At 40.2% G+C, this 20,763-nt stretch overlaps 1 protein-coding gene and 1 long non-coding RNA gene across 8 annotated transcripts; one reads left to right on the forward strand and one right to left on the reverse strand.

The window, feature by feature from the left end:
• The first annotated feature begins 1,961 nt into the window (after positions 1-1,961).
• On the forward strand, positions 1,962-12,812 carry LOC115358960 (complement factor H). Of its 6 annotated transcripts, none has more exons than XM_030051128.1 (13): positions 1,962-2,094; positions 3,083-3,268; positions 4,178-4,277; positions 4,810-4,880; positions 5,612-5,794; positions 8,923-9,000; positions 9,184-9,300; positions 9,499-9,576; positions 10,701-10,736; positions 10,827-10,868; positions 10,961-11,012; positions 12,141-12,216; positions 12,449-12,812. In XM_030051128.1, the coding sequence occupies exons 1-12, from the start codon at positions 2,013-2,015 to the stop codon at positions 12,196-12,198; spliced, it is 1,083 nt and encodes a 360-aa protein (XP_029906988.1). In that variant the 5' UTR covers positions 1,962-2,012; the 3' UTR covers positions 12,199-12,216; positions 12,449-12,812. The 6 variants fall into 6 exon arrangements, with proteins under 6 accessions (XP_029906988.1, XP_029906989.1, XP_029906990.1 ...); XM_030051129.1 differs by having other exon boundaries at positions 9,202-9,300; XM_030051130.1 differs by lacking the exon at positions 12,141-12,216.
• Positions 1,985-17,400, reverse strand: LOC115358962 (uncharacterized). 2 transcript variants are annotated; one of them, XR_003928219.1, is made up of 3 exons: positions 17,295-17,400; positions 13,664-13,763; positions 1,985-2,111 (listed from the first exon to the last, which is right to left on the reverse strand). It is a non-coding gene; the product is annotated as an uncharacterized LOC115358962 (long non-coding RNA). The 2 variants fall into 2 exon arrangements; XR_003928220.1 differs by lacking the exon at positions 1,985-2,111 and adding an exon at positions 13,387-13,436.
• Positions 17,401-20,763: the final 3,363 nt, after the last annotated feature.

The raw sequence follows: 20,763 nt of genomic DNA on the forward strand, positions 1-20,763 counted from the left end.
CAGAAACAGGATTCAGATGATAATGAGGCTGCATATCAAATTTCCTCTCATTTCACTCGGACCAGTTTCACCTTAGGACCATGAAGCATGCAGACATTTGTGAACCTGTGGATCATTGTCAAATGTACAGAAAAGGGTAAAAAAAAAAAAAAAAAAAAAAATAGAATCCACATTCTTTTATTCCGTGCCTTTCACTTTTGGAAGCGGGTGAGGGAACACCCTTTGCGTCACCCCACTGTTTTTAGAGGAAACACCCATGGCAACAGTTGTGCTGCTTCGTAGGTTGCTAGAGGCCGGGGCTGATCTCCTGACTTGTGCAAAGCGCTTCCTCAAAACATGTAAACACTTTGATGAAACTATGACAAAAATGTCGCTTGGATGTGATTTGATCGTGCCAGCTCCTAAACAGAAATGTCAATTCTGATCTCTTCGCCCACCCTGGGTTGGCGGGGCTGGACAACAACTGAGAGGAAAAGTGACTTCCGGTCTCCGTTTTCAAAATAAAATCCCCAACCATAAAAGTGAAACTGAGAAACAAATTTAATTAAGTAGAACGGAATTGTTGGTCATTTCACTAGTTAAGAAAAAAATGGCAATTGCGGTGAGTTGCCACGGTGACAACGCACGTAGGCTATGTCTCTCACTTTCTGAAGAAGTGGGAGGATGTGTGATGTGTGTGGCTGCTGGCTGAAAGTGGGATAAATGGTAATAGTTTCCACTGCCTGCGATGGGGAAGTCAGGCCACTACTACGACACCAGTTTCCCAGAGCTGATTCACAGGAACGGGCTCTCCAACCTCTCTGACATGATCACACGAAGGGGAAAGTCCTTTCTACTCCAGAACAAGGCCTGTGGTTGCATCGGTTTTTTTTTTTTTTTTTTTTTTTTAGAATTCCTTTAAATAGACTGGGGTGCCCCGTAAGGTTTTATCTGGCCCAGTGATATTTATAAAATACAATATATATATATATATATATAAAAAAAAAACTGCATTCAGAATCTTGGCTCAGGTGCCGAGATGCAGTCTTGTGTTTGTGACTTGTATTGTTCCCACCTTTCATGCTGTGTTGAGAAATTTTATGAATACATTTCTTTGTCAACTAATTTACCAAAGAAAGTTATAATGGCCTTAACTGAGCCATACCGCGTAGTGACACAAGGCATTCATCCTGTTTTTGTAAAAAATCTTATGACCTGCCAGGTCTGATTTTTGTGTTATTGTCTTTGTATTGTATTTTTATCACTGTATTGTACTTTTTTGTACTGATACAGATCTGTGTGTCTGAAATAAAGTAAACTGACTGATTTAAATGATTGCTATCTGTACCTAACAAACAACAAACAAATAAACATAAACAAATAAACAAATAAGTAAGAGAGTAACCAAGTAAGTAAACTTAATGATGATCAAAATGATGATGATAATGACTGTAGGATTATTGTTGTTGTTGTTGTTGTTGTTGATGATAATAATAATAATGATAATAATATGTATTATTTTTGTACTGATAAGATTCTGTGTGTCTAAAATAAATTGATTTATTTAATTGACTGATATCTGAACTTAACAAACAAACAGATAAACAATAATAAAACAAAAAGTAAGAAACATAGTAAACTTTTTACACTGAATTGTTATAGTAATAATAATAATGATGATGATGATGATGATGATGATGATGATGATGATGATGATGATGATTAATATTATAAACAGTATCAGTAGTAGTGAAATATTATTTTATTTATTTATTTATTTTTATTATTTTTTTAATGTAATTTTAATTTCAATTTTTATTAAATTATTTAAATTATTTTTTTTCCTATAATGTTGAAGGCCAAATCAGCCACTTCCGGCGTGGTGCAGACTGGATGACCGGCGGCTCAGCCCAGCTACAAATAGACAGGAGCGTGATGAGAGCAGACACAACCGGCCGGACGCGGCTCCTGTGCGGCTCTGCTGCTTCACCGTGAACAAGTGGGACCGGATCATTCGGACTGGACGTCCCGGCATGGACGCTGTCCTGGACTCGTGTGGACGGCGCAGGGTCAGGGCTCTGCTGCTCCTACACCTCTTCATCGTGTCCGGAGCAGGTCAGTAGAACGCCGGCCTTATTCCGACAAGATAAGAAATATTTGTCAGTTGGCAGATCACATGAGGGCTGGACCGGGACAAAGAGCTCAAGTCATGCCGTAATGCATTTTAGCAGCGGGCAGAATCCAACTATCACGCTGCTGCTGTAAATTTACAGAGGAAATTTGATCTCCGTTAGAGTGTCAGTCTCCACAGCAGTCTGTGGGCTATAAATAAATAAATCTCCTGCCATAATATCGAAATATATAATCTTTTATTCATTTCTAAGGCACATATTTTTCTGTTTCTTTTTCTAATTCTTATAATTTAATTTTTCTGTTGAGAATTTGAGCAGCTGCAACCGACCCAATTTCCCCTCATCGATCATTAAACTATCTCTGATTCTGATTTACAGTGTTAGAAAACAATACCATAACATATCACAGCTGTAAACAGCACAGTTTAATCTCTTCTACCACATACACCCAGTGGTCACTTTATCAGCTCCACCTGTACAGTCTAATCCAATCCAACTGTTGTGCCATGAAGTTTCCTTTCCTGCTGCCTGAGGTGTTCATTCACTTCTCTGTTTGGCATTGAGCTCATAGTTAGTGCTGTTGGACTGGACTGCATTTGATTGAGAGCTGTTTCTACTATTCTGTCCCCCCTCGTGTATATAAATAGAGAGGACAAAAAATTAGAAACACTTCTCAGTATAAGTACAAGACCTCAGCAAACTACAAACTCAGTAATAAACACAGAATTAAATTGACACATTCTCCACAATGTCAACAAAAACTGAACATTATAAACTTTGTTAAAAGGTAGAATTTATGGCAGAGCTGCTGACCTGAACTGTATTAGACTGTGCAGGTGGAGCTGATAAAGTGCTCACTGAGTGTATGCTGTAAGAATACTATAGTGAGCATGCATTAGTGCCTGATAGTAGGTCTCTGATTGGGAGGAAAAACAGTAAAATGTGATGTTGCCTGTCTCTTTTTCCTCCAGCTGAATGTCCCAAACCTCTGACATGGCAAAACATGGTCTTAACCAACGAGGCACTTCTGCAGAATAACTTTAAAGAAGGCGCTGAAATCACTTATGAGTGTGCTAATGGATATGAAAAGGAAGAAGGGTCTGGGACTTCGACCTGTACTGGTGGGGAGTGGACGAACCCAGACCTGCAATGCAAGAGTGAGTCCTGCACACTGGAATGTGCTCTGGTCCAGGGCGTAGTCAGCATTTCAGAAGTGAAAGGGGTGGCATGTTTTGTTTGTTTGTTTGTTTGTTTTTTGTTTGTTTAATGCATAAATTGAAATCAATAGATTTGTGTCACTTTTATTGTATTTCAACCCTGTGAAACCCAGGAGAGTGTGGGTGGGCACCTTCTTCTCATTTGATTTTTTTTTTTTTTTTTTTTGGAGGGGATTTTTTTGAATTTTTATTTGTATGTTTTTTTTTCTTTTTCTGTTTTTGTTTTGTTGTTCTGTTTTAAACAAATTCTTTCAGCGATGTTTTGTATACTACCTTTCTAGTAGTTTTTTTTTGGTCTGTAAATTTTTAGATAATTTTCTAGTAATTTTTTTGTAACTTCCACAGGTTTCTTGCCAATTTTTGAGTGGATTTTTGGGATTTTTTTTTTTAATTTCTGTTTTCTTTTCTTCCTAATTTTTTTTTTATTATTTATTTATTTATTTATTTTTAATTTTTGTGTAATTGAATCTGAGGAACTTTCTGCTGGCTCCTTGCTCATTTTTGGTTATTGCTTATTTTGGTTATTCCTTATTTTTTGTTAATTTGCCGATCACCCATTTCCCCACGTTTTTGAAAGAAACCAAGTGTATTTGCTCTGGTTTCAAAGGGTTAAATGCTTGTGAAAGGCGTCTATTAGAGGGGGGGAAAGATGCTATAAGGATGAGGTGTGACGGCGGACTCATGACAGTGGCTGAACTGTTCTGGAACTGGATGAACTCTTAACTGTTTGTAGGTGGAATAAAGTGCAGAGGGGACAGTGCCCCCTCCACCCGGCGTCCAACTACAGCCCTGCTCTGGTCACCTTCAGACCTGTCAGACCTGTTGAATTTGTTTGTTTGTACATTACAGAGAAAGACTGTGGACTCCCGCGTCCGCAGCCACACATGGCCTTCATAATTGACGAGGGCACCCTGTTTGGTGCTTCAGTAAAAGTCATTTGTGATAAAGGGTGAGTATGAAAGGCAAATTCCACACTTGAATTTGCGTATGTACTTCTTCTGATGCGACTGCTCGTTGTTGTTTGATTTTGTCAACTCTAATGGCTCTGAATTGAATTCTGAGAGGTAGGTCCCATGCTTTTTCAGTGGACTGACTCCATTGGAAAAAGCACGGGAGGCGCAGAGAAAGTCATGCTATCTTTTACATCTTAGTAAGCTTTATCTCACTCCAGTGCTAACTGTGCACACTCAGTGCTGGGAAGTTCAATTTGGGAGTTTCCCCCCAAGATTGATTTTTCTAATGGAATTGTTATTAAAATATTAAACATCGAGTGATGCCAGAAAGTGTTGCTTCATGATATCACTGATTAGAAACTTGGCTGTCCAGCTTTTTGGGCGGGTCTTGTTGATCTGTCTGCACAGTTCTTGACCAATTTCTTGAAGAATGCGGGAAGAGCAGGGACTCATGGGTCAGGGTCAAGTGTTGGTGTGAAGGATTGCATTTCGTTCAGTTCAACGGTGTACCCCTTCCTCTCTCCACAGCTACGAGCTCAGTGGAACGGCCTACAAAGACTGCTATGCCTCAGGCTGGAGTGGGAGAGCCCGGTGCGATGGTAAATTTCTCTCATTCTGGATTTCTGCAAGCCACAACCCTGAGTGATAAAATAATGTGCAGTCCACTTGTGCTCAGGACATGAAATGACAGCCGCTGTGATCGGATGGCTCTTGCAGGAATGCGCTTTTTGGAATGTTTCCCGTCATTTGGGCATTAATCTCAGCGTCTTTTTGAGTAGTGTCGCTCCCAGACTGTTTTTCTGGTCAGAGGGAGTGATTTAAGTTGTAAACAGCAGGATTTTTTCGCCCATTTTTTTCTTGTTGTTATTGCGGTGACATTGCTGTGGTGTTTTTGCATGGCTCAAGTCACACAGTACTAGTCAAACTGTGCGTCTGGTTCTGTGATGTCCGTGTGTTTTTTCCTTCTTGGGTTTCAGCTGATGAGCTATTGTGCGTCGTTGTTGCCACTTCCGGTAACTTAAAACAGATCCCTCTTTGTGCCAAGGAATATTTCTCTGGAAAAAGCTTTATACCAACACTGAGTTACTCTCTCAGTGCAGGCATGCCAGTGCATAACAGATCACATTAAAGGTGTGCCGGATTCATTTCTGTGGAAAAACTCCCCACACCCGTGTGTTAAGAAATGCACTGTGTATTGGCTGATTTACTGTTTTGTTGTCTCAACTGGTGATAGGGTAGAAAGGTGCAAATTGAAAATGTCCTCATGGAATATTCTCAAGTCTTTTCTCTTGACAGTGTGTGTAAAAATGCCTGCCATTTGATTTTTCAGTTGTAACCTGCGTTAAGCCCAATGCAGTTGCAAATGGCAGAAGCTCCTGGGATTCTGACAAAGAACCAGAGTATGGAGAGATCATAGAGTTCTTCTGCGATGACGGACACACCCTCATTGGGAACAAAACCATCGAGTGCACAGAAACCGGTCAATACAGCTCGCCACCTCCTGAGTGTGAAGGTAAGTGCAATGTGTGTGTGTGTGTGTGTGTGTGTGTGCGTGCTTGAGGCGTTATTGCAGTTTGTGTTTGGGCGTACACCAACAAGAATCAGGACCAGGAGGGGATTCCACAAACCGGGGTTAGAAAGTTAGTCGGAGAACTGTGGAACAGATAATGCCACATCCTGATAATAGTGATTTGTATGACGGCGTATTAGGGCCATTAGGGCCATGAATTTGTGAGGAAAAACTTGGAAAACTAGTTCTTTTACTTTTGGGTCAAGGAGCCGCATGCTGCTGCTCGCCGTGTATCAGGCCTGCAGCTGATGACCTCATCAAATTCGACTTTGACATGGGATTCAGTAACAAGGAAATCCTGTTGATTTTAGCCCAGAATCACAAGATTGTTTTCTTCTGAATGGGCCCAAGTTACAGCAAGATTGTGATTCTGGATTCAAATCACTAGGATTTCCTTCTTACTCAGTCCCAGAGTGAAGAAAAACTAGTTTTCCCAAGTTTTTTCTTGCAAATCTGTGACTATATAATCTCAGAAGTTTCCTAGTTTTTTTCTCAGAAATTTGGGTTTTTGTCTCAGAAATTTACCACTTTAATCATAGAGAACATCAAAGATTTTTTCTTGTAAATTTATGGATTTAACCTTGGAAATTCTGAGTTTTTCTTAGAAGATTACCACCAACTCCCCGAGCTCTGTAATTTTGTCTTTCTCCCAACAGTGGCCCTAATATGCTGTTGTAGATTTGAACTTGTGAAACAAAGGTTGAACGTTAGGTTTAGCATAATGACCCAGTAATTCCTGATAATGATACGATATCCAGTGACACCTTGTAAGGTTACCTGGCTGACCTGCTAATCGTGCTTCATGGGTGGAAAAAAGAAAGGAAAAAGCTTGCTAGGTGTCCTACATGCATCCATTACATTCCTATAGATGTTTTGATTGTCAGTTGACCTAATTGAAACCCATTTTATAATTTGTCAGTTTATCATGATGGTGGTCGTCTCAGCTTTTACATACGGTGTTTGTAATAAAATAAAATAGAAATAAATAACTTTGCAATGCTTCAGTATGCTTTAACAGAGGCTGGTAGAACCACAATCACAATGGCTGTGCCCTGCAAGTGTTTCTCTATAGTATACTGTCTCCCAAAGAGGAAAGCATTCCATACTGGTGTTGCTGTGGTGACACCGAGGCCTGTATTAAACACCCTGCCGGCATGCCTGTCTTGAGCATCATCGACTCACATGCAGCTAGTAGCATGTTGTGAATAAAATTTGTGCTGTTGCCATGTCACCAAACCCATATGGAACCTTCCCACTGATGTAAACCCACTTCATGATTTCCATTGGCTGGAATTCCAAAACAGCCGGTTGCATGGAACCAAACTGCATGAAAATGTTTCAGATAAATCCTTGGCCTCATATTCTAACAGCTCTTTTAGGAAGTCGTGTCCAAGCCTCTCTTTGGACCTGATCTTTTTTCGCCATTCCTGTCAGCGCTCACCTCATGTCACAGGCTCGATAACCGACACGTTCCAGCCGTCCTCCACATTAAAACATGTATTAAGACCAGCCGTGAAGGACCCATCCTATTTTGACTTCTTGTTGACAGCTGTGATTCTATCTAATGTTTGATAAGTGTGTAAGGAGGTTTGGTAGACTCAAGTCAACGTTAATGTACTCCAATTCACTCGCATTCATGTTTAAAAAAACTTGCAGTCGTAGGTGCAGGAACAAGTACCAGCATGAGCTTTTGCCATCCGTTAAAATGTTCGTACTTGAAAGGAGCTATTGTTTTCCAGGTGCTTGAAAATTCTGTCTAGCAGCTCCTCAGCTTTGTTGTGAGTGGTTGTGACTGACAGCTCAGAGGGCGGGACCTAAGTGTAGAGAACGGGAGACCACGATATTGAGCCTTGCATTGCGGGTAGTGGTTGCCATCATTTGTTGTATCTGGTTGTTGATGTTAATTTAGCACACAGCAACTATGAGAGCATAGCAACACAGTGGCAACAAGCAAAAAAAACAAAAACAAAGGAGAAATAAATCCTACAAATGGAACGAGTGAGCAGCAAATCCAGGATTCACAACATTTCCTAACATCATGCAGATGCAAAAACTGAAACACCGATACAAAAGCTGTTGTGGGGCCTTTGTAGTGCTTGTTCTCTGATGCACATGAGGACTTCTCTTTGCAAGAGTTATATTTTCTTTGTTGCTTGTTTTTTTTTTTTTTTTTTTTTTATTTTAAACAATTTGAACTTGAACAGCTGCCCTCTGGCGCTGTGGCACACTTAAGGAGAGCATAGGAGCAGAACTGAAACATTGAATGATTTCTATTTTTGTGCAACAGTTGTTATGTCATACAAATGAAAAGATGCACATCACTTATCGGGCAAAACATGTTACTAACATATGAATAAAAACTGTAAATCTTTGTTAGCTCAGTGATCTGACAGCGCTTTGATTTGAGGCTGATGAATCACAGCATTCACAATCAGTCGCCCATGTCGGTCACGACTACAGTTGTGGATAGCAGCACACTGTTGCCATTTCACATTTCATGTTTTGACGTTAGATGACTTTCTCCATCGTAGTTTCTGTGAGATAAAACACCACAATGCCTTGCGTTGCTCACCCATGCTCATGTCACAGTCCTGTTCTCTACAGTGGAGGTCAAGGCCCGTCTGAGAGTGCCACCTCACATGCAGACTCGAAACAGATGCCATGAATGCAAGTGAACTGAGGTAAATTAGCTTTGACTGTTAAGACACCAAAGACTATTCTGGACTCTTTGACAACAGGTCGGAATAGGACTGGCAGTCCTGTGAGGAATGTGTCATTTGTTTTGAAGTGTAAATTTTTGTTTTAATAGCACAGCTTCCTACAAATGGGAGGACGGCGAGGCACGGCCGATGTGCACAATAAATGGATGATGCTTCCCATCAGATCTGACAGCATGTTTGTCTTTGTCATCTGTACTTCTGTGTTGCATATGTCATGAAATATGCCGAGCAAAAATGCTACTCACACCCCCCACCTCCCACCCCCAGCAAATGCAGCGTGAATGAATAATGTACATGTATGATATACCTTGTCCCAAAGCTCAGAAGACTTAAGAATCATTCTCTTCATAGGTGACACACATATTTTCACAACAGAAGCTAAAATTACCACAACCAGCATTACCACACCAACTACTCCATCAAGAAAAGGTATAAAAAGGTTTCCTGAAAAACACAAATGCGATAAGAAGAGATACTTTTGATAATTAATTGTTACTGTGCGGTAAGCACATCGAATCTAATGTAATTATGTATCATAATGTAATTATGATAACCTCTCTTTATAGATGGTAAAATATTTAATATTAACAGTGGATAATTTTCTCCTGACAGATAATTTTCTCCTGACAGAGTTCTCCACCACCACAGCTTCATCCTCCACATACACAACTCACAGAGATAAAATAATCAGTACCAGTGTGACACCAGCTGCCCCAACCCCAGAGCCAGGTACAGAAAACCAGTCTCAAAACTCAACCGTCATCGTGTTATTCACGTCCTCTGCCTAATTTGCACAAGCTGCCACACACAGCACTTTCTGCATGAATGAATGAGGCACGCATGTTTCTCAGAAATGGCTTCTGAGCACGACAAGGCATGTGTGTCCTGTGCACACGCCAGAGGAATTAAGAATCATTCTCTTCATAGGTGGCAGAGACGTTTTGACAACAGAAGATAAAATTACCACAACCAGGGCAGCATCAACCGCTTCACCTCCAGGTCGAGGTATAAAAAGATTTTAGCAAAAAACAATCACAACTTTGTTCAAATTGTTGTTTTTTTTTGTTGTTGTTTTTGTTTTTTAAAGCATCAAAAGTAGTGGGGAATAGAATAAGTTGCTAAAAAACTGAAATAGATTTTAATAATGGAGCAAGTACCTTTTTTAATTTAACGACTTAAATAGTCTCCTTGGCCAAATGCCAGTCACGTATTTCAGTGGAGAGGAGGAAGAATTTCATGTTGTTGCTGTTAATCAACAGTTTATGATTTACGATTAGATAAACTCAATAAGGCGTGGGCATCCACCTAAAAACAAGGCTGTTTTATGTTATTTCCTGGAGAGAGAAAAAAAGGAGACATGAGGCCTTCGCTTAACAACAGTAATGTGAAGTGTGGTGGTGTTATTAAATTATGTTAAATTATGTGTTTAAAAAAAAAAAAAAGGATTTCATGTATTAATTCCAAATCTGGAGGCATTTCACTACAAGTCTTCACTGACATGGCTTTAACTTTAAGATTGAAGTCTGTGAGACTGGCACCATATGGTGTGGATATTACAGAAAACAGTGCAGTGGACAGCTGTCCCTGATAGACTCGCACACTGACTCTCTGACTTATTTGGTTGCAGCTGCCTGTCATAAAATGTTCCTGGCACACTCCTGTCATCCCTATCAACCTTTTAATTATGTCCTTATACTGCCCTTTATCATTTTCAATATTTGCAAAGGCAAATATGGGGTGCACTTTAGTGGCTGTAATCTACAGGCTGTAAAGCCCTGATGGTTAATATGCTCTCCCTCTCACACACACACACAGACAAAAAACTGCGGTTGTTAATTTTAATGTATCACATTTATATGAAGTTTGCAGCGTTTCCGTGAACAACCTGAAATAATTTGAGCTCCATTAGGATTGTTGATGAAAAAAAAAAAACATCCTCTGTATGGTCATAGAGAGTTTTCTTCTGTTTGTCACACACATGGGAACCAACACAGGAAATCCTGAGCTGAGACCTTCTGGTATGCGTTGATGTTTTTCGATACAGGCTCAAACAGTCCTCGGGAATTGAGATCGTTTACATGGATTTCATATATTTGCATTGCCCTAATGAAACTGTTGTGTGTTTGCAGGGAAGCGAGGGGATGTAGATACTAACAAGGACACTGGTGAGTTGTTAAGTCCGAGTAATAAAAAAATATAGAGAGAAGTTTGACTGGTGATGTTTTGCTTTGAACTCAACTGAATGTGTCTTTCAGGAGCGATGCCTGTCATTGTCAGTGTGATAAGCACTGTAATAGGTAACATGTTTTTATAGCTTTTGAATTCACATTTCATCTGTGCATTGCAGTCAAAATACAAATCTAATTTTTTTTATTGTTGTGCTTTGCAGTTGTACTTATAGTGCTGTTGATTTTACACCATTTTCTTCTGAAGAGGAAAGGGTGAGAACCGATATTCTGTTCGAGCTTCTTTGATGCGTGGCTTACAGCTGGCTGTGCTTTTCATCAAAGTCCTTTGCCTTTCATGTTTGCACTGTCTGCTCTTTCTGCCTTTGCAGTCTGACAGGCCCTTTATTTATTCAGACCCTAAATGCACAGTAATACCTCACGCACAGGTAAACATTATCCCTTATTTCTGTGAGCAAACACAGCTTACAGTAACTGTCATCTAACACATCTGTTGACTTTGAACTTGCTAGGGAGCTAACTCTGCCACAGTTTCCATTTCTCTGCTGCTTTTGTCATTTCTGGGCTGTATGGGGAAACCTAGATGTGTGTTTCCTGACCTCTGCTGAGGAATGAGGAAAGTCAGGAGGAAACCCTTTAATAAGATAAGCTTTGACATTGACCTCAGGGCCAGGAAAAAGACAGTTCTCTTGGGGCCCAAATGCATCCGGATCATTTTAATCATCAAGTAATACAAATGTACAGGAAATTGTCCCAGAACCATGCACAAACATAGTGACAAATTATCTGATTACAAACACTCCAAATAAAAACTTCCTTTTGCAAAAGGCAAAATAATTGCAAAAGACACAATGAAGCTCTGATACTATCAAACATCCCTTAAACATTTATCCCTGTAAAGAAACACAAACGTCAGCTGTTACACTGAGGCAAATTTAAAGGCCTGTCTCCACAAAAGGTCAGAACTGTCAGGACGGTACGGACAAACTAACGGCTAGAGCTCGACTGATACCAGCACATATTGGCCACAGATATATTAGACTAGTGCGTATTTTGTCCAGTATGTGCTTAAATGAAATATTTTTCTTATTCATTTATTTATTTAATAATGCAGAAGTTTATTTATCAAAATGAATATTTTATTCATCAAAGTGACATCCGTGCATGTTTGACAAGGTCACTGCGATCATTACTCACTAATATCTGTATTGGCATCGGCCCCAAAAACCCAGTATCAGTCGGGCTCTAGCTCTACTAACTGCATTGCAGGATGCTACTCAAGAACAGAACAAAACAATAAACTGGCATGCAGTCAACTAATAGAATAACACATTGACATAACCCAGTGATTCTGACACATATTCCCTATTTGATAAATCATAGCTCGTATGACACCGGAGAGGACCTGAAGCCGGAGTTATTACAATTCCAAAATCTTTAGATTGACTCCGTCCCTAAGGTATCTGTCAGTTTCTGCCTATCATTCCCAAAGAGCTATCACCATTAAACCAAATGAGTTTTATAGCTCTCAGAGGCACAGCTAAGATGAATGTGTATCTGTGAAGATGAACTAGGCCTGATGTTTAGAGTGAAGCCAGTAAAGCATGCATGGTGTGCCGCTGCTCCTGTGCTGCTGTGCCGACTGAACGCAGCCCCACCTCAACTGTTTGCTGCTTATTTCTTGTCAACAGCAACTCTCCGAATGGAACTGTGCCTATCTACTAAAGAACATCTGTGACCCTGAGAGGAAGTGCCAACACATCCCAGTTCTGAGTGCCTGGCTGTTTGGAACAAATACACCTCCTTCAAATGATATTGCACTCCACCCTGCAGATGTAAATAGATACATCAAAAACCAAATCATGAGAAGCACTTTGTTGTAATGATTTATTTTTATTTTTTTATTTTTTATTTTTTTGCTACTAATGTAAATATTTAATGCCTGTATAGTATTTCTATTTTGTACTTTATTTGTATTAGAAACTGGGAAAAACAAAAAACACAATGCCACTGCCTCCAGTTGGTCTGAAATAAAATTATGTTAAGACCATTGCATTTCAGTTTGTGGCCTGATTTTTGAATGTTGATGTTTTATTTTATGAGGAAAAGAACAATGGAAAAAGAGTCGAAAGGCGTAGAATGCAGTTAGTTTAGTCAGATGGAAAGGGCGACAGATGAAGATACAATCAGCTGCATTCTTTGCCTCCTGACTCTTTTCTTCTTTGTCTATTGTTCAGGGGGCCTTTTAGTAGGTTGTTCATGCTACCTATGAATGAATGAATGGCAGTTCTTTATGAGAAAAGAAAAGAGTCCTTTAGAGTCACCTAATGCCAATAAACAAGCCTGAAACTGACTTACTTAACACGTAATGTGGGAGGAAATTCCCAGGAATGGATTACATATTTTTTTTCTATTCATGCGCACAGTGTGAATGAAGTCGTTGAGCCACTGGAGTGTCAGCTGGGTTTTTTTTTTTTTTTTTTTTTTTTTTTTTTTTTTTTTTACAATAGATTACACTAAACTATCACTGTGCTTCAGCATGTTGAGCAGGTTCATTTTGCAAATGCTGCCACAGCCAAACTAAACTATTTTATGCACTCTCTTATCTGGAAAGACACATGATATTTTACCAAGAACACGCAGGACTGTAGTTTGTGCTGCACTGCTCTGCGTGACAGTCTGTGAAGGGAAAAAGCTTTCACTCAGTAAAATGACTGGGATGCGTGACTATGCACTGAAACAGTGCTCATTTCTTACAAAGTAGCAATATTTTTGGTTTCTTGGAGTCACGTAGGGCCGAGAAAGCCGGCACACTCACAGCTATGGCATCAGGGGAGAGCCAAGCTGTTATCACAGAATGGGTGTGGACTTGTGGGGGGGAAGAGCCTGAACTAAAATATGCTTACACTGTTCCTTTGTGCTGGCCTGCTGCCGTGCCAAAGCCCTCAACTGTATCTGCTGGGACGGGATCACGAGACCCTGAGAGGGCTTCTTGTTCGAGGAGACCTGCAGGTCAAAAGAGCAATGGTTATGGGTCACTTTTTACAGTTAATACACTGGCAAAGATGAATCCAAATCAGCCAAGATGTTGAAGATGTGGAGAAACCATGGCTAACAATTTGCATATATTTTGGCAATGCCCACTGTTAGATAACTTTTGAAAATCACTTTGTACCACTGTGAATGAAGCATTTGACACTGACTTTGTAAGAGATTCTCTGATAGCAATTGTTGGGATAAAACCAGATGCAATTCACAGTAGGAAAAGTTTGTATCTCTTACAAATACACACACACACACACACACACCCCAGGCCCCCACCTAGGCTGAATGGTTAACAATCCAAAGTAGTATTTATACAATGGAAGACGTAACAGATATACTGAGATTACAGATGGATTTTATATATATATATATATATATGTATGAATAGAAAGATGGATACTACTAATGAAGGTAAAAGGGGAACCCTGGGATTGATTATTGAACTCATAACTGACCTTATATGTCAAACTAAACTAGCAAAATAAATTTACCACACATTGCCACATAAATTTACCATAAATATTTGCAAAAAATAGAAATAAAGTGAATGTTGGTAAAATAAAACCTCTCAAAAAATCTCATAGGTTTTGAGGGGTTTGTATATACGCACGCTATTTGATATCTTTTATGTTTTTTTTTTTTGTTTTTTTTTAAACCCCTCTGTCTCCTGAGCATTCCACCCCAGGCTACAGAGTCACGTCACCCCCATGCCCACACCACATCATCTCTCCACCCACACAACACCTATGAGAGCAGAGATATCCCTGCCTGGTCCAGTGGCCCAGCCTTCCAACCACAGCTATGTTATGCAATTAGACTCTCACAGGTCAGTGCTCCATTGCTATATAATCGCATCATGAATGACTGGCTTCGCTAGTCATCTCCATTGGCTTTCTGGAGCACATCCCTCTGTCAGATGTGGTTACAGTGCAGGAAATGATTCATCTTGAGTGACAACAGGAAATACGCTGCACCTCCTCCCTGCTCCAGCAAATAGTATTTTCCATTAACAAAAATCTGATGCATCAGTTCATCCTCCTCCCACATAGATGTGCACTCCTCTATTGCACAAGTGCAGTGCTGCACCCATACTGGGCATCCTCTGCCCTTCCAATACAGTCGTGTGTGGGTACGTCATGATGGTCCATGTGAACTTTATCATGATGACGAGCTCGACAAGAGACCCCGGCTAAGTTTGGTCCATTCCAGCCCCGGTGGTGCCATGGAGCCCCCCCACCCCACCCCCTCAAGATCAGTGCGGGGAAATCTTTTTGGTGCACAGGAAGTGATCCATTTCATATATATTAACTTGAAATCCCTGCTTTCCCCACTTTGTCTGTCCCTCTGGTGGTGAGAGGCACTTGACACAATGTTTAGATTACAGAAAATAAACAAACAACAAAAAACAGCATATAGACACAATGTTTAGATTACAGGGAAAAAAAATAGCATAAAGATATAGCATAACAGCCGTATCCTGCCCCCATCCCTGATTTGAATGGGGAAAACAAGATAATATGAAACAGCAGTCAGAGCTGCTTGCGTGTTCTCAGCTCACCAACAAACAGTTCCCACTTTAAAAAATGTAAATCTCAGACCAGATAATTTCACTTTCAATCACTGTATCTTTTTCAATGAAATTAGGCAATAACAGTTATGATGGAATTGCAATCTGACAGTACTAGCAGCCTACAGTGTGTGCTTCTAACTTAGGGTGTCCAAATATTATTTTCAGTGTAATGCAATCTGATGAACATCTCTGACTGGAATGATACTGCCAACTGGTACTGTGTAACTTGACTTCACAATCTAGATGAATAAATGAACTCTTCATTTTTAAAAAAAAAAAAAATTAATACATAAATAGTCACCAGTTCTGGTGAGAACTGCCCTGCTCCCTGTGGTAAATGGACTGCATTTCTATAGCGCTTTTCTTGTCTACTGACCACTCAAAGTGCTTTACAATGTTTTTGCCTCACATTCACCCATTCACACACTGACGGCAGAGGCTGCCATGCAAGGCGCCTAGCTGTCCATCAGGAGCAGTGAGGGGTTCAGTATTGTCAAGGCGGGTGGTAGGTTTGGACCCAAATGCAGGAGCAATGAGGCACGGAGCTCAGCAAACAATTTAACCGAATCACAGGAAACACTGGGAATACATGGTAGCAAAGACAATAGCTGGGTTTCCATCCACCTATTTTTATTCGCATTTTCAGAACTTGCTAAAAAAAAAAAAAAAAACTTGGATGGAAACGCCAGAAATTCGAAAAACGGCCGAGAATTAGCAAAAAAGTTTTTACGCTTGGAGGGGGTGGATTTCTCAGCGTATCGATAAAAGAAAATGCAACTTTTTGCTGTGGAAACAGGTTTTGCGAATAAACAATGACTGGACCGGATACCACGTCACACTTCTACGCTACAGTCTTATTATTATTATTAGTCTCTTATTCCTTATTTAGGATGGTTCGGTACGAAGTTAGCGCTGCCAAAATAATAAGCAGCTTCTCCCAAGAGCCGACAAGTTCAGCAGGTATCTGTCCATGATCAGCTGTTGAGTGTCAGCTGAGTGTTTGTGTTGTTGTTCAGTGGACACAGATGCTATTTTATGGCGTCATCTCACGGCGCTTAGTGATGGGACGTTTGAAGCAAAGCTTCGAGGCGTGTACCGATAATGAAGGGGACGTGTCTGACGAAGCCCCGCTTCGAGGCTTGCATCGGTTTGCTGAAAACCTTTTTATTTCAGGCCTTTCGAGGGCCCCCTCCCACATTGTGGCCCTGGGTAATTAGTCCCACTCCCCCCCCCCACTACGACGCCCCTGCTCGTCATTGTGATAACATTTGAAATCTATTTAAATGACTTGGCTGTCATAGTTTAACTCTAGCAGCAGATGGGGCTAGTGAGCACTGAATGAAGCTTCGAGTAGCGAACCTTAGGGCAAAGCAATGGGCTGGAAAGCCTCATTGCTTCAGGAAGCTTCATTTTCATACCACTAACGACACTCTCTCCTCTCAATAATCGCAAAACAAAACTAACGGAAACAGGCATAAATTCGCATTTTCTTTTGCGCATTTTGAGAAAATTCGCTCAAAAATTTCGATATATTTGGATGGAAACCCAGCTAATGACTGGACAAGAAACAGAACTCAAACCAGGACTTAAATACACAAGAACTAAATAGCTAACAAGACACACCTGGGGAAGGTGCTGGAGCACAAGACAGGAGAACACAGAGGAGAGGCTGAGGGAAACAATCAGGGATAATTGACAGACACAGCACAGGTGTGGCGCTGGGAGGGGCAAACAAGACTAAGCAGACACAGGTGAAAACACTTATGGGAACAGGACAAGATACCACAGGAAAACTGAAAAACAAGAGTCCAAAAACACAAACACGAAACCCTGACAAGTATCTTGCTCAAGGACATTTCGACACACTCTGGAGGAGCCGGGGATCGAGCCAGGAACCCCCGGTTACCAGACAACCACCCTACCTCTTGAGCCAAGCTGCCCCATCTGTGGATTATTTTAAATCCATGGCCAGTAACCCCGTCCTCACGAGCCTCCTGTAAGTTTTTTTTTGTTTTGTTTGGGTTTTTTTTGCAGCTCTCTTCTTAGGTGGGGCCACACACCTTTATACATTTTATCAGTATGGTTCAGGTAAATCTGTTGCAGCCAATCAGCTTTAAACATATAATTGGATCAGGTGAGCTGGAACAAAACCATGCAGGACAGGGGGTTCTTAAGGACTTGAGGATCATTGTTTTAGATTGTAGAAGATGGATTATTTGTGACACAAGCAGTTTTACAGGCTTGACTTCAAACATCCATAAAAACAGAATCATTTGAAAAGTCTCCAGGCAGGAGAGTGAAGCAATGCAATAAAACAAGATTAGAGTTGCCTTAAGTCAATGGAGAACCTCAAGTGGCAGCAAGATAACAAAACCACTGCAGATGGCTTCATCTGTAATAACATTTTTTTTTTAAATCAATTTTTAGATTGTATTGTGTGGAAATTCTGATTACTATCAACCAATGGCTGTGAATTGGGAATTTGTTGGGATACTTACAATATTAGCGTTTTTGTGCCTTCATTAAACAGTCAAATAGAATAGGTTTGCAATAAAAAAAAATAGATTTGACAGCAAAACTATTGACACTGCAATCAAAAAATGTTTTATTGCAAGTAAACTAAAACTTTTGTTTGTGAATCCAAATGTTTTGTGTGCTGTTGATCTGAATCTCGTGGGCAGGACATACACCTAAAGATGTAAGACATGTTTCTATTGGCCGGTCTTGATCAGGATGAAACTTGATACTTGGAAACATCCAGAGTTATAATGTAATAGCATGCCTGCCAACATCTGGACAGGAGTGTAGATCAGATCAGCTATGATACTATGACATTTTTAATTTGAAAAAAAAAAAAAAAAAAAAAAAAACTTTTGGATTTGCAAAAAAACCTGATTTACAAATTATTTACTAATAAATAATTGACTTTATTAATAATATTTACTTTATAATTTACTTACAATTTACTAATGACAGTTAAAGTTCTGCTGCTTTTAAAGCGTAAAACACTGTAGTGTGAATGCTCAACAATGTGTCTTCATAGTTTACAGTTATTGCTCAATGTGAATGGGCCTTGAGTCCTAAAATTAATTGAACACTTTCTCTTTTAACTAAACTTGAGGCTCAGAATAAAGCTGAAAACAAAGTAATGAAAAATAATAGTAGATCTTTAAAGTTTAAATGACGATGGAGAAGCATACCATGCTGTACTTTGCTTTGGAAAAGCTATTTGTTGGTATCACTTAGATTTGAAACCCCTCTTTAAAGCAGCTCTCACGGGTCCAGCAGATGGACATCTTCAAACATAAGACAAACAGGACATAAACTGTTCCCACTGGGCTCCTGGCATCAGGCCAGACACACAGATGCTTAGCATGAACAACATGCCATCAGTGTGGCCACGATGTCACAGTATGGGCATGTTAATGTGAATAGAGCTGTTGTTTCATCTCAACACCCTCAAGTCTGGTACACAGCATTCAGGTAATGCTTGAGTTATCATCCTGGAGTCAGTTTTTTGAGGAGTGTTTCTCTTTTATTGAAAGCACTTTCAACAACATGGATTTTTACTTTGACCAGAGCAGCTTTCTCCTTATATTTGAGTCAAAAATAAGCACATAAAGACAGTAGCATCACCTAATTATGGTCTTTACCTCCCACAGGTATTTTGGACAGTGCTGATGTAAACAAATTACTGATTACTGATAACCTTTCTCAGTATCCCCTGATCAGTGATCAATCAGATTCAGATTTTCAAGGGCCATGCCCCTAAGAGTAAATTAAATAGGGATTTCTTCATGTGGCTTAGACAGTAAATCTAAAACAAACTCTTAAATCTCATTTCCTGAATAATTCTTTTTTAGAATGATTTAGATCAAGATAAATACTGACTTCTAAATCTTCACTTTAAATTTCACTGAACAGTAACTCTGACAGTGCCTCCTCCCACATCAGCTGAGGTCAGGCAAAGAGCCCTGACTGTAACTCTAAGCAACCAAAGACAGGAGTCACACACACACTCGCACACACACACACACCCCACATCATAGTCAACCAGACACAGCAAGACAGACCAGGCCAGGGTGAAATCAAAAACTGATGATGTCAAGCCACTTTAAATGCAGGCACTCCCTTCCTGTGAGTCATCCTGGATCTGAAATGAAAGGATGACAAATGGTTATGTTCTTGTTTACTGTTAATAGGGGAACCCAACTCTGCTACCAATATATTCTCAGTTGTTTGCCAGGTTGGCTGCTTAAACGGTCCTCTGTGATAAATATGGGGTCCTCACAGTGTGGAGGTTTGTCTGCCTCTCAAGGCCCTGATATTCAGTGATACAAGTCTAGCAGTAACAATGCTGAACATACATGCTTTGAGCTTTAATGTACTACAATTATCAATTTGTAAATGCTTCAGGAAATAAACAGCAAACCAAGATACTAAAATGAGAGACACAAACAGTGTATATGGAGTGTGCCCTTATTTGCTCCACTATGGCTCTTTATGCCCACAATATCCCCTCCACTGCTTTTTCTTGGTGGGTTCAGCATAATCCATACAGAGAGTCAGTAGGTGGTATAGAGACATGAATGAGATGCAGGATGGACTACATTAGCTGCTAACCCTGTGTGGACACTGTATGTCACTATGTTCTTGTAAGGAAATAAAGGGAAAATGAATCATATTTCACTGTCAGTCATGGTTCAAGACTGTCAAGTGTGTTTTCATGCGATGGCTGGCGTGTAATTCATAACTTTAGCTCAAGCGGTACAACCAGAAAAAGCCTGAGTGCAGATCTCCACCTGGAACACCTGGGGGCATGTGGGTGATGACCAGGGCAGGTACAGGGCAGGCTGTGTTTCTGTGTGCATGAGAGGAGTGGAATGAAGGGGAGACAATCTGCAGAGTATGTTCAGAAGATGGAATCAGAGTAGAAAATGTCCATTTCAAAAAGAAAATGCCAACAAAAGAATCTGCCAACTAATGTGCCAACTAATGACTAATCATTCATTGTGGAATTTTAAAAAACAAACAAACAAACAAAAAGTAAAACAGTATTGGAAGGTTTTGAATCACCACAACCTCAAGAGATCCTCATGCACCAAAAAAAAAATTAAGCTGGTTGGCCCAGTAGTATTCAAGATTAGCTGCAGACAGATACAAGCACACACAGACAGATACAAGCACACACAGACAGATACACACACACACATGATGCCCTCCAGGCTTCTTTCAGACAGAGATAACAAACAAACAAACAAACAAATGCATGAGATAAAAGATGAAAGTTGTTGTTTGGGAGATTACTGGAATCCCTTCACTTAGTGAATATTTGAATGAATCATTTCATTTTCGTGTCTGGCCGTGCATAACCAAGCCCTAGACACACTG

Source organism: Myripristis murdjan, chromosome 5 (assembly GCF_902150065.1).
Source record: "Myripristis murdjan chromosome 5, fMyrMur1.1, whole genome shotgun sequence".
NCBI lineage: Eukaryota > Metazoa > Chordata > Actinopteri > Holocentriformes > Holocentridae > Myripristis > Myripristis murdjan.